The 14031-nt window shown below is 39.4% G+C and overlaps 1 protein-coding gene across 12 annotated transcripts in view; it reads right to left on the bottom strand.

Annotated features, from left to right (window-relative positions):
* Positions 1-14031, bottom strand: part of CADPS (calcium dependent secretion activator) — a 527597-nt gene that overhangs the window by 193915 nt on the left and 319651 nt on the right. For all 12 annotated transcript variants that reach the window (XM_038772200.1, XM_038772196.1, XM_038772204.1 and 9 more), the window contains exon 7: positions 7539-7650. In XM_038772200.1, coding sequence (XP_038628128.1) covers positions 7539-7650 — 112 coding nt within the window. The remainder of the gene's footprint in view (positions 1-7538; positions 7651-14031) is intronic.

The following is a 14031-nucleotide window of genomic DNA, read 5'->3' as shown; positions in this document are numbered from 1 at the left end:
TGGGGTAGATAAAAGGTAATCAGGTTGTCCCACGTGGGGCTCACAGTCTTAATCCCCATTTTACAGATGAGGTAATTGAGGTGCAGAGATGTTAAGTGACTTGCCCAAGTCACACAGCTGATAAATGGCAGAGCTGGGATTAGAACCCATGACCTCTGACTCCCAAGCCCATGCTCTTTCCCCTAAGCCATGCTGCTCCTGATATGATGGATATTATCAAAGTGTATTTATAATGGCAGGCAGCAAGTGAAAAAAAAATGTTTTATAGCTTTTAGTGTGTAATCTGGATATTACTGGATTATGGTTTGGGTAGAAAACATTGGAGGCTATTTTGGCACAAATGGAGGAGAATTACAATTTCCTGATTGGTCTTGACAGCTATTTTGCCTATTTCCTTTTTTCCTCACCCTTGGAAATCTTTTCAGTGTTTCCTTTGTGTTCATAGAGTCTTTGAAAATACTAGTATCATATTATTTCTTTGACTCAGGGTGGCATTAAAGCGAGTGAAAACTTTGGTTTGAAGAACAGACTTGTAGACAACACACCTGTATTGTCTAAATACTAAAACAAACTGTATAGTAATGGAACTTTTTTGGCTGGCACAATTTAGACCTTCTGTTGTAATTTACAGAATCATGCTACTTGGGTCTTCATTTCGATTAAAGAGCCCTCAAAGGACACATGGAGATCTGAATAAAATTATATGGAAAGGAATAAAATGTAAGAAAAACTGAAAACTGAGATTATATGGGGTAAATATAGGTGCAACAAAAGCTGTAATATCTTATAATTTAACACCTCAAAATGGTAATGCTGTGTAGTTGTTTTGCATTTAGTTTCAAAACATCTATTTTCTTCAAATGTTAGAAATGAATTCATTTTCCAGCTCCTTCCACTATAAAGTTTCCTTAAAAAAGACATGAGGGACTGGAAATTCAAAAGACATAGTGTAGGAACATATTTTTTTGTGCATCAAATTGATGGTATTGTAAGTTATACGACTAATAGGGGGCCCATGTCCCCATCCAACAAAATATTTATCTATTCTTCATATTTGGAAATGATGCCATGGACGATGAAATCCTATCCACATATGTGATGTGACTGAAATAAACCAATGCATGCTAGACAGTATATTCCATGTTGTGAGCACGTAAAGACTGTCTTTGCCCCCTTTGATATTTTTGTCACATAACATTTTGGTTTCTTTTTGAATCTACCTCTAGACTGTGACATTATTATGGGCAAAGAACATGTCTACTCACTCTATTTTATTGTACTCTCCCAAGCACTTAGTACAGTGCTCTGCACACAGTGAGTGCTCAATAAATACAATCGACTGATTGGATCTCCCCACAATCCTTGCTCCACAGAGAAAAATCCCTCTCCTGGTTTGTACATATCTGGGTGGTATGTTTACTGCTGTGGCCTCATAATACTCCACTGCCCCTGTTTATAGATTGTCACTATGTTTACAAAATGTATCTCTTTTGCACTCTTGGCTTACATATATGCCATTTCAGCTTATTATATAGCAGCTGCTGCTAGCCTGTTTCCTTAGATGATATGCTGATTGAAGCTATGTTGTGATGAGCTTTGCTGAGATGCTGCATTCCAGGTCCTCATCGCTGTTCAATCAATGGTATTTACTTACTGGGATTTCACTTACTGTGCACAGAGCACTTGGGGCACTGTAAAATGGTGATTCAATACCTGCTCTCCATCCTACTGACACTGAACCCCATGTGGGACAGGGACTGTGTCCAACCTGATTAATCTGTATCTGCCCCAGTACTTAGAACATTTGTTGACACATAATAAAAGCTCAATAAATGGCATTATTATGATGATGATTTTTATTATTCAAATAATAATAATGATGGTATTTGTTAAGTGCTTACTATGTGCCAAGCACTGTTCTAAGCGCTGGGGTAGATATAAGGCAATCAGGTTGTCCCACCTGGGGCTCACAGTCTTAATCCCCATTTTACAGATGAGGTAACTGAGGCACAGAGAAGTTAAGTGACTTGCCCAAAGTCACACAGCTGATAAGTGGTGGAGCCGGGATTAGAACCTATGATCTCTGACTCACAAGCCCGTGCTCTTTCCAAAAAGCCATGCTGCTTCTCTAATTCCTGTCCTCTTGCAACTGTGCCCCCAGAACAATCATTGACAGACAACAGCTCTGAGATACTGACTCAAATATTTTCCATGTTGTTCGCAACCTGCTCATTTGAGAATGTTTCATAAGTGGCTTGGAAGCATATTCTGTCACTGGCTTTCCTGTCTCTGGTTGCATCCTCCTCCAGCACAACCACATAAAATATATAGAAAAGGACTGCACCCACCAAACAGCCCTGCTTTGCTCTGTTGGTAAGGGGGAAAGGAACAGACACGATACCTTCAAACTTGATTCAAGATAACCAGCAGAAGGAAAATGTGTTAAAGAAAGGAAGAACATTATAGAAAGAGTTGCCTCTTTTTTCTGGCAATCATATTCCCCTCAAACTAGACTTTTATTTTTAATTGAATTTCCTCCCTCTTACAAAGGAACATGCACATAGAGGTTCTGAAAAGAAGCCATTGGTGAAAATTTACTGGGTTTTCACAAAATCCCAGGTTTTTGTCAAAATTTTGGCAAAATCCCCCTAAGGGCTTAGAAATCATCAGTGTGTATTTCAATAGCAATTTTCTGTCATCCATCACTGGCATATATGGATTTATCTTTTGACATTTCCTGCTTTGTAACTTTGCTTCTTTAAATGTCAAGAGTGTTTTGATGGCTCAAAGAACTGAGTAGTAAAGGTTTGTTTAGGGAATTTTGCAAAGGTAAGGATTGTTTTAGCTCTGTTAGTTTTTGATTAAGTTGTAGTGGTCACAGAATAGCGTTACCTCTCTGTTCTCCCATTGCAAAGGGAGATTTAGAAGCTACTTTGCAGTCCCAGTTTCAGTTATTTCAGCTGGAAAATCTGTTGAAAGTGTGATGCAAATCACAAAGGAAGTTGATTCAGAATGAAGACTGTTTTATCAGCCACAGGAAGAATGTCTTGACTATAAGGATGATTAAATATTGGAACAGATCAATAATCAGTATTTATTGAGAAACAACCCATTACAATGCCTCCTACTAGACTCCCAAGAGAGGTTGTTCCACAGATAACAGCCTTAGATAGTTTGGACTTGTCTGGAATCGGGAGGGTGGATCCACAACTTCATGATAACCCTCTGCCAGTTATATAGTAATAATAATAATAATGGCATTTATTAAGCGCTTACTATGTGCAAAGCACTCTAAGCGTTTATATGATTGCCAGCTCAGACTAGGGTATGGCTAGAGGAAACAGAAGCATAATATGATCTTGATTAAGCCATTAAAATGAAAACGTAAATCCCATAGGAACTCAGCTGGCTCTCAGTTGCTAAAAGACTATGCCTGAGAAGAAGAGGGTAGTTAGAGGGATGCAGAGTTTTTCTTTGAAGTCTATCTCCTTGTGAATTGAAACCACCTTATCCTTCTTCTGCTGGTTGGTCATCAGGCTCCTCCTACTGTAAGGCTGGTCTGATTGTGCTAGAACTGAACACCATAGAACCATAGTGCTGCTCCTCCTGCCTGAAATCTCAGCTTGCAGTAGAGTAAGACAGAAGGAAAGGCAAAGACAGTAGAGGGAAGCAAAGAGAAAGGCCTTGCCAAGGTATTTGGGCCAAAGTGTCCTCTAGGAATTTTCCAATTCTTTCTAAATCTTGCAGGCTTGAAAGGGACAAATGACATGGAGGCACCTAGCAAATGATGGATAGTAGGATGATCAAAAGACTAAGAGAAGGCGAGTTACTTCATGATCTGGAATGCTGACAGAGAATAGATCAGTTGCCTGAGGCCAAAATAGGCTAATGTCCAATGAAACCATGGAATAAGTGCCAAACCATATGTTTCCAAACCATTAGAAATGAAGGGGAACTAGCACTGCTTATGCAAATTGAAACCAGGAGAAACAGCAAATGAGGCCATATTTTACAATTTCCTGGAAACTGCTAAAAATGAAGTGTAAGCTCAAAAAATTAGAGTCATTTTAACATAGTTTGGGTTCCTTTTAAAACAATATTTTCTTTATTTTTGATTTTGCTTTTTAAATTACAAAGGCAGCTTATTCTTTTCCCTATTTACTTAAAATGTAACAAAAGTCAGCTTTATTTCCTCTCATTTGTTAAACTGCTTCACTCATTTTCCCTACTTTGTTTTCTAGTCCCTCTTTTGGTTTCCATTTAATTGGCATATTGTCTTTGGTGAATATCTTGTGTTTGTTCCCTGGAGCTAAGTTTGAGCATTTTCTAGTCTGATTTATACTAGAAAATCTCACATTCTCTTCAATTTGATATTTACTTCATTTAGCTTTTCTTCCATAAATGTTCATGCAGTATTCTTTCTAAAAACAAAATTTGCATAGAGAAACTACCAATTCTACTTCTGTCAGTTTTGTTTTAGAAAAGAAAAACAATTTTTATTTACATATATTCCCTGATTTTTGGACACTAGTTTTAAACATACATTCTGTTTCATCTCTGGGTGTAATTTTTAGAGAATTGATTTTTTTGTAGCTCTCATTGAATCTTCATCTTCAATTTACTGCTCAAAAATTACTTTGCCAGTGCAAATTCATTATATAAGAAACACGTAAAAACATGGACTTATGATTTGATAATTTCTCCTGTGCTAATTATTGGGCAAATCATATAAAGAAAACAGTCTCTGTTCTCATGGAGATGACAAACATAAATGAGCCAAACACTTCTGTCTTAATCTTATTGAGGTTAATTATCCAGCTGTGTAAAGGGATTCATTACTGACTTGTACTTTCCAAGCGTTTAGTATAGTGCTCTGCATACAGTGAGCACTCAATAAATATGATTTAATGAATGAATGCATGTATATACCCCACATACCCTATTCCTCATCAACCCACTAGTTATGTTTTAGTTATTTCTGATTAACCAACTTAACATTCTACTACTTAAGGGCTTGGGGCACAACTGACTTGAAAACCTTGAGCAAAGAGCCAGGAAGCTAAAAGGCCAGGAAGAGTGTTTTTTTGAGGTAGTTTGGGGAAGGAGCAGCAAGAAAATTTGGGAGGACGCTGACCTAAGAAACAGAGGAAGGCTGCTAGAGTTGGCTTCTTCTGGGACTAGAGGCCTGTGTCTTTCTACGGCTCCTCTGATTGAGTCTCCCTCCAATCTCCCCAACTTACCTTCCTTATGGCATGCTGGGCAAGCTCTACCAGCCATTTTTTCCTTCTGTTTTTGATCTCTCAAGCCTGGCTGTATCTTCCTAAGCTCCCACTTACAGCTGTCCCTGACCTCATCATCAACTGCATCTTCCTATTATTTTAAGGGACTTTTTCACTAGTTGTTTAATAATATGCTAGCTTCTTCCACTGTGTAAATAACTCCCTGAGTTCAGTTCAGCACTTTAAGACAGTATGCTAATTATTTAAACCTTGAGGCAATATTGCTTACTGCATAGAACAGTAATTAATTGAATGGCACCCTTAGGATCAGAAATTTATCATCCTGGAGAATTTAGTTCAATATTTAAAAAGTACTTTCACCCTCATAGCATTGGGTTTGAAATTGAGACTCCTGTATGTTGATTTAAAATTTTGCAAGTGTGACTCTTCTGACCATTCCAGAGGTTGGTGCAGAGCTATATCAGCTTGCCTTTCTCAAATCATTTTTTGAGACCTGTTTTCAGCAGCCAGAACCCAGGCTGACCCTATCATCCACCTCTAGGTAAAATGTTAAGAGCCAAATACATGTAGTTAGTTCAAAATCATGATAATGCTATTCAAATCTTCAAAATCATATTGTACTAATTCATATTGGTTTGTAACTCTCCGATCAGAGGGTTGGGCTCTTCTGCTCTGGAATGGTGACTCTCTTTGAAGCTCAGCAGAAGAAATAGGGGAAGAGCTGGTCAGAGTGCAGTCATTCTGCCAGGGGGAAAAAGTAATGAGCTGAAATGGCTGAGGGAAAGGACCTACTTCTGTGACTTTACAGTCCTGATTTTCTTGGAAAAAGAAAGGTCTCTAAGTGATTAGAATTCTCAGAGCTTCTTTGTTTGCCTTCCACCAAATGTATCTGTAGCATTTCCATGCCATATAGAGCCTGAAAACTTTTTCTCACTTTAAATATGCTGACCGTGCACAGATGCCAATAGCCCTGATTTCAATTCATTCACAAGCATTGTGTAACAAAGTTATTTCATTCTGGGGAGACTGTCTGTCTTCTGACTAAGGTCATTAGTGAAATTTCTTTACCTTCACCACACTCACTGCTGGGCCCAATATGCTGCCTGTAGCCCTGTCATTTCAACCATGCTGAATTATGATAGCACTTACATGTACCCATGATGAAAGATCAGAACAGACACCTCATCTGCACATTCCTGGTGGGTAATCATGTACTCAATCTCCACAGCTGAGGCACATGTGCTGTGCCTTTGATGTTCACAGTCTTGTACATAGACTCAGATACCATTATGCTAACTCCATTGGGTAATTGTGCTCTGATGCCAGGTAATAAGTGCACAACTGGGCACTTTGAAGAATATCCATGGCAGCTCTGTCCTTGAGGAACCATATTCTCTGTGGTCTGTTGACACCCATTCCCTCTTACGGAACAGCAATGCCTCTTTGAACATAAGTGCTGCATCTGTCGAAGAGCTTTGAAAGATGTAGCAGGAGGGTTTATATTTGTTGGGGTACTTGGGGTGATTTAGAAATACAGCACTGCAGATCACAGAAGGAGTCTCACTTTTAAAGTGCTAGCCCTGCTCAGAATATATGGCCAAACACCACCTAATCCTAGAAGCAAGGCTGAGAATTCACCAGCTGTCATTGGGGTCACCAGGCAATCTGCACAGGAAAAATTTTGGAAGATGTAGTGAACTTCCAAAAGGCAATAACAAACTGATCTACATAAAAAGACGGCAGTACCAAAGGACAAGTGAATGATCAGGAAGTGAGTTGCTGAGTAGGGGTTTGGGAAAGTAGTCTGGAAGCCACAATGTGACCTCAAATAGCAAAAAAACTAATGAGGAAAAAAGCATCAAGGTATGGTAGAATTGATCACTTCTCAAGGAAAACATTCTAACCACCTGCCTTTGAGAAGGCAGCTTTCTCATTCTTAGCCCTGATATTTTTAGGGTGCCTTCCAAGAGATCTGTTTCTGCCAACATCCTAGAAAAAAAGATTTCAAAAATTTTCTGTAGATTTTTAACCAGATGGAAGTCAGAATAAATTGAACAATAAAAGACAACATGTGAAATTCATCACTGCTTGCACTGTCGGGGGTGGTGGTGAGGGGGAAGGAGTGTATGTGCGTGTGTGTGTGTGTGTGTGTGTGTGTGTGTGTGTGTATTTTTGTGGTGCACAAGTTTTCTTTTTGGTGGCTGATGCAGATGCGGGCTAGGGCTGCAATACCAATAAGGCAGCCTTAATCCTCTCCATTGCTCCCCAGAGGAAGCACAGGAATCGAGGTTTTCTTACCCGCCCAAGTTCTTTGTCTTCCAAAGCCAGAACACCCGTGCTCTCTGTGAAGAGCTTCACCTTCACCGCGGGTAGAGCATGCGTTGTGGAGAAGTCGCCTTGAGTTCCCCAGCTGTGGACACAACCAGAGAGGACAGTGATTGAGCCCAAGAATATGAGATCCTGATACTGTCACCTGGATGGAGGAAGGGTTAAATGCAGAACGGCACTGTCTGCCACACACTCAAAAAGCGATACAATTGCACAAGTGACAAAAGTGTTAATTATCCTGTTAGGCAAACACAAGATAGATGCTCAGAAAGTTGCAGTTATTTGCCGAAATGTCTCAGGGATCCTTTGGAATCAACATAAAGCAAGCTTGAAGAGGGCTTTTCCCATGTATCTCAATATTAACAATGTTCCCAACAAGGCCCCAAAACAACTGGCAATAGTTAATTCATGCCACATGTTTGGAGCATCAGCATTTTGGATGCTGCAGTTCTAGATGTATGGTTGTTGTGGTTCAGTTTGCCCATTAGTGCACACTAGCCTCATGACTTTATTTTTAACTGCTCATTTGAGGTTTGGAAGAGCTTGGGATAAAGGGTTGCATGACAGTACAAACTTTTATTGAAATGCAGCTCAACCCCAACAAGGTGGGCAAGAAAATAGATTAGATGCATCAACAAGTGTAATTTGGGGAGAAAAACTGAGAAAGTTTTCAAAAAGAACTTTCCTTTTGCCCTAAGTCCGCACTGGGCACACAGCATGCTGAAGTGCATGTTGAATGCTGGCAATGATTGAGCCAAGCAGATCAAACCAATGATTTTGATGTGTGTTCAGGCTCCAAGCTTCCACGAACCTGGACGTAACCATATCCTAGTAATTGACATAGAACATTTCAGGCTTTTCCACAGCTGTCCCTCACATAAGCCAGAGACCATCTCCCATTGGCTGGCCTGGATGTCCTCAGGGCAGTCCTGACAATTCAGGCTGTCCAGCTGCAAAGGAGGATCTTGGGGCCATAAATGGACCCAGACAGCAACTGCTAGTTGTGGGTGGTCATAAGCCAATCAGGAAGCACACGAGAAATCACACAAACTCCAATCCCACCTTGTCTGTGCAAGCATTTCCAAGAGGTTCCATCTTGGTCTCTTTAAAAGCATAACTGTCAGTATTTACCTACCCAAATATGAATCCAGAATCCAAGGCTGAAGCAAAATGGGCAGTTGTGACACTGAGATGAATTAGAAACCATCTCAACTGCCCATCCCAAGTTAGCTGGTTAATGAACAATTCTCCATTTCATCTCAGCTGCATGAAACAGCCTTCAGAGTCAAATCTGTATTCCCTCAAATGAGTTGAATGGCTTGTAATAGAGAATGTGAAACCCACTTTTTTTGTTCTTTGTTGGTACTTATCTAGTTGCATCTGCCTGGAATCTGGACAAAGCTGATTCTTTTCTCTGACTGACCAGATACTTGCAAAATACTTTTGCTCTGGTGGGAAGAACAAAATTCTCTTCCTGTAGACAAATGGTGGAAAGCCAAAGTTCAAATTTTCACTCTGCCACCAATTTACCCCATTATTCTTGAAAAATGGGGAACACGAGAAAATGAAGCAAAAACAAAACCTTCCTCCAAGATATATGGAAAACTTGAATGGTGCTTGAAAAAAATAGCAAAAAGGATGGAAATTAAGATTTAGGAGAAGTTAAAGGTTTAGAATTATTGTGCCTTGAGAAAGAAAGGAACCCATGTCTTCAAATACATGAAGGTAGAGTAAGTGGAGGGTAGTAACCTCCTATTCTCTCTTTTCACTTATTGCAGAACACAATAAATGTCTTTAAACTGCAATAGGTTGGATGTACAAAAGAACTTTCTGTGAGGCTTGTTTGATCACAGTGAGTTACTGTGACAGTGATATCTTCTTGCACAATATTGTAAGTATTGTAGACACCCATTTTCTGATTCAGACTTAAGCCTGCCAAGAAGCAGGGGGATGGGTAATATGATCTTGAGGACACATCAAGATGTGCTGAGGATTATAGAATTCAATTAAGCAGTAGAGAGCTGGCCAGAAGTATGAATGTGAACATCTTTTTTTAAACTGCTTATGCTAACATTCTTTGAATAAGAGGCCTAGGCCTAGATTTCTTGCATGAGCCAATTGAATAGCCCTCTCTCCCTATTCCAATTATCATCTGGTTAACACAACTTATGCAATGCAATTGCACTGATTCTTCTGAGCTTTAACCCCATCTGGGAGGAATAGGCCCAGATCAGCTGGAAGCAGTTCAAACAGCTGGTGTCTGCCAATAAGTACTTCAGATCAACAACAGTCTATTCTTTTGAACAGAACATTCTGTGTTTCCTTTTTTCCACAAGTTTGCAGCTGTGCATTTGATTTTCAGAGATGACCCCAACCTAGCCTTTAGGTGTTAAGTCGGCAAAAAACCCTCCTATATCTATCAATCAGTATTCAAACAAAACCCCTGGCATCCCAACCAAGATCAAAACAGAATAATCTGACCTAATGCTAATGCCTAATTCATGGAGTAGCCCAGTATAATTTGATTGTTGGTCGTGGCTGGCATTAAATGATAGGCTGCTAAAGAAGAAAAGAATTCTGCCTGTATTTGCATGACAACCTGATTATAACTGGCTGAGATCAGGAAGACCCATCTCTTAAGCCTTCTTTTACTATACTGTATATGAATGGTAAAACTTGAATTTCTAATTCCTCTCCATCCTGTCTACAAAAATTCCTTTTATTAAGACCATAGAGATATTTAATGGTGGAAAACCCAGTTGCTGAAATAGCCAAAATGGAAACTTTGTCATTTAACTTTTCTTCTTGTTCCTTTCCAAATCAGCTTACTGAATCAAGATGAATTGGCTGTCTATAAATTGATTCTATCACTGATTTATTTAAATTCCTAATTAACAGTAACAACCTATAGGTCTCAGAAGAAATAAATTAATCTCAATTCCATGGGACTCTCTGGTAACTGAACTTCTAATTGTATCAATTTCTCTAATATGAAATATTCCCCTCAAAAACTAAATGGGGAAAATATCCACAGAATCATCAAAAACCTCAACCTTTTGTCACAGAAAAAATCAATACTAGAATGTATTTTTCACAGTAGCTTTTCCCTGTCATTAGTTTTCTTCTTATGTAGATTGGTTCTAGCTAGTATAATGAATTATTGCACTTAGAGTTTCTCAATATTGCAATGAAATTTAACTTTATTTTGAAAGATTGAAGGTTGATAATATTTGTTGCAAATAGGGTTAAAAAGTCTTAATGTTCCTCTGAACATCCAAGAATAGAAGTGGTCAGAACAAAAAGTTCTTTTCCAAACATGTGCTCTCAGCAAAAATTAAGGTAATTCTAGAAACACATCAATTCTTTGGGTTACTGATTGAGGACCTTCCAACTATGATTTACTAAATGGTGGTAGCAAAACAGCCTGACATCCAGCAAGGAATGATGGAGGATTTTTAGAGCAAAGGACTGTTTGTCACATATTGGTCTTTTGTGTCAGACCCACCTGCAAGGAACACAGAAGATCAGTAAAAATATTTTTGAATATTAAGAATATATACATATTTATATATACATGCATGTGGTGTTGCATAGTTTATCACAGTCAGATACTAGAGATTTCTTTTCCATTTGCCCTATATGTGGACTGTTATTTGTTGAGCTGTTTTTGCCCTCATTTTTCTCAGGCTTCACTGCACATCTTTAAGAAGACCCTTGTTCAGTGACACTGTGGCTCTGCAGCAGCTGCCAACTGAAGCAGTGGCAGTAACCAAAAATATATAGAGAGAGAATATGCAGTGATTCCATAAAATTCACATCTTCCTGTGTACATGCCACAGACTGTGTCAAAGGCTCTTGATGATGATTCTTATCCACACTCTGCTGAGCTGAAAGTTTCCTGGTGGATTTGAAGTGTATTCTAAGTCCAACTTCCAGATCTTCCACTGTATCCTCAATTATGAGATCATATAATAGGTTAAACAGCACTAGAATTATTACACAAGCCTGCTTCACTCCAGTGGTGATGGGAAAAGGTTTAGGGGAGGCAATCACAACTTTGACTTGACTATATCATTGTACTGTAGACTAGGATTTGGGAAAATTTTTGGACAGTCAAATTCAGTTGATCAATCAGTCAGTAGTATTTATAGAGAGCCTGTCTACTGTGTGCAGAGCACTATACTAAGTGCTTGATAGGGTGGAAATAAACAGGCCTAAGAGACAAAGGACCTGGGTTCTAATACAGACTCTGCCACTTGCCTGATGTGGGACCTTGGGCAAGTCATGTAACTTCTCTGCTTTTTTCCTCATCTGTAAAATGGGTGCTAAATACCTGTTCTCCCCTTCCCCCTTAGATTGTGAGCTTCATGTGGGGCAGGGACTGTGTCCAAAATGATCATCTTGTATCCACTCTAGAGTATAACATAGTGTTTGGCAAATGGTAAGTGCTTAACAAATGCCACAATTGTTATTATTATTACTATTATTATTATCATCACCATGATTCTTATGCTCAAAGAGCTTACAATCTACCAGATGTCAACCATAATAAATTACATTGAGGAAGAAGGAAATAGAGATATGCTTACAAGTTAGTGCTTAAATAATAGAGTATATACACTGTAAATATAAGTGCTAAGGGAGGTTATGAGTACGAAAATGTTTACTGGCACAGAATTGCTAAACAAGCAGCAGGAGGGAGTACGAACAGGGGGAGATTGAAGCCCTGCCCTGTTGAGGGTTTAAATGCTTTTGCAAGGTTTATGAAGCAGTAAAGCAGTTGGGAATTTGCTCTCTGAACTTTCCCTGTTATCTCTCATGCTGCAAAGATAATACGAGTTGTACTGTGGTTTGGTCTGAAGCCACACTGCAATTCAGGTAATGCATGGCTGACTATGTTCTTCAGTAGACTGTTCAGAAGGATTGTGGCTAATTCTGGATTCTGACAGTGGAAAGCAATGAGATACCCCAGGAAGCTTCTCTTCCCATTCTTGAAGATCTTGATTATGGTGGCACTTTTGAAGTTTTGATGCATTTCCTGTTTTTTTTATGGTATTTGCTAAGTACTTACTATGTTCAAGGATTTGAAATTGAAACTGACAGGACTATTAGCCTCATCCCTACATCATTAGGGCCTTTCAGGCAATGTTCAATTGCCTGAAATCTTGTATCCATACTAATTATCCAGCTCAATTATCCTGCTCATTGGAACCTATCAATGGGATCAGGAAGTGAGGCCAAGATGATGTCTCCATTCTTTGTCTTCTGCTAGCAGACTCCCTGGTCTAGCAGAAATCCAGCAGGTTTTCTGCCCACCACCACACCACTCTCTAGGGCTGTCTAGAGACTCTTCTTGTCCCAGACCCATCCATCCAGCCTAGCAGGTGGTCCGAGTGAGAGGCAGTGGTCCAGAACAGGAGCTCCAGTGTGGAAATGTGTGCTCCACCCTCTGCCAGAAACTAGTATTCTGGTGCAGAAATGGGCCCTCGAGGCAACGACTGGATCCAGCCTCAGTCAGGAACAGACTGCCTGCTCAGCTCTGACTGCTTTGTTTGTGTGTCCCCCAGGACTGGGTGTGACTGATTTGTCCTTCACATTCACTTATTTGTCCACATTTCTCCCTCTATGGCTCATATTGCCCAGTTACATCTCCTGCCCAGAGAAACCCTGCCCTAAATTTGTCCCAGAACTCAAAACTAAATGTGGGCATTCCTGGCACTTGGTTACATGCTTTTTTTAGCTTCAGCTGTATGTCATTTTGGCAAGCTTTGGTGCGCCTACCTTTTGTTCAGATAGTGAGGAGCTGCAAAGTACTGATGATGTAACTTACTTTCTGCCTGTCATTTTTTAATTTAAAAATCATTTTCATCATGCCCTCCATCTTGTTGGTTGCCTAATGGAGGGTGTCTGAAAGAAAAAAGCCAACTTTATGTTCACACTGGTACTTATAGTTGGGTTCCTTGATCCAAGAGGGCTGCTGTGATTACACCAAAATCCTTGGAGATGGTTTCATTTTCAGAAACTCTTTGCTCTGGATTTTGGTTTTCAATGTATTGAGGAAAATGCTAACCTGAGTTTGGAATGATGGTCCAGCACTTCACACATCACACGGTTGCAGTGGTCTGTAAATCATTCAGATTCCACTTCCCGGTGATAATATAATTAATGAGATGTCATGATTCAGGACTCAAATGTATCCCTGATATAATTTTCTTTTTTAAGAGAGTGGATGTAATACACACTAGCTCACACATACTTCATATTTTCCATTGAGCTTCTTTGGTCAACATTTCATGTTGATTTCAGCAGACATATTTGGAATGGCTCTTGCTTACCTTTATATATAAACATATACATACACTCAAACACAATTTACTTAGTGCCACTTTACGAGCTTAAGAAGAATTATCACCTCCAAATGTTTCTAATGTACTCCCAAGGACTGATTGACTTCTTACAATTT

The sequence above is a fragment of the Tachyglossus aculeatus genome, chromosome X1 (assembly GCF_015852505.1).
Source record: "Tachyglossus aculeatus isolate mTacAcu1 chromosome X1, mTacAcu1.pri, whole genome shotgun sequence".
Taxonomy (NCBI): Eukaryota; Metazoa; Chordata; class Mammalia; order Monotremata; family Tachyglossidae; genus Tachyglossus; species Tachyglossus aculeatus.
This window is presented reverse-complemented; position numbering and strand designations above follow the sequence as displayed.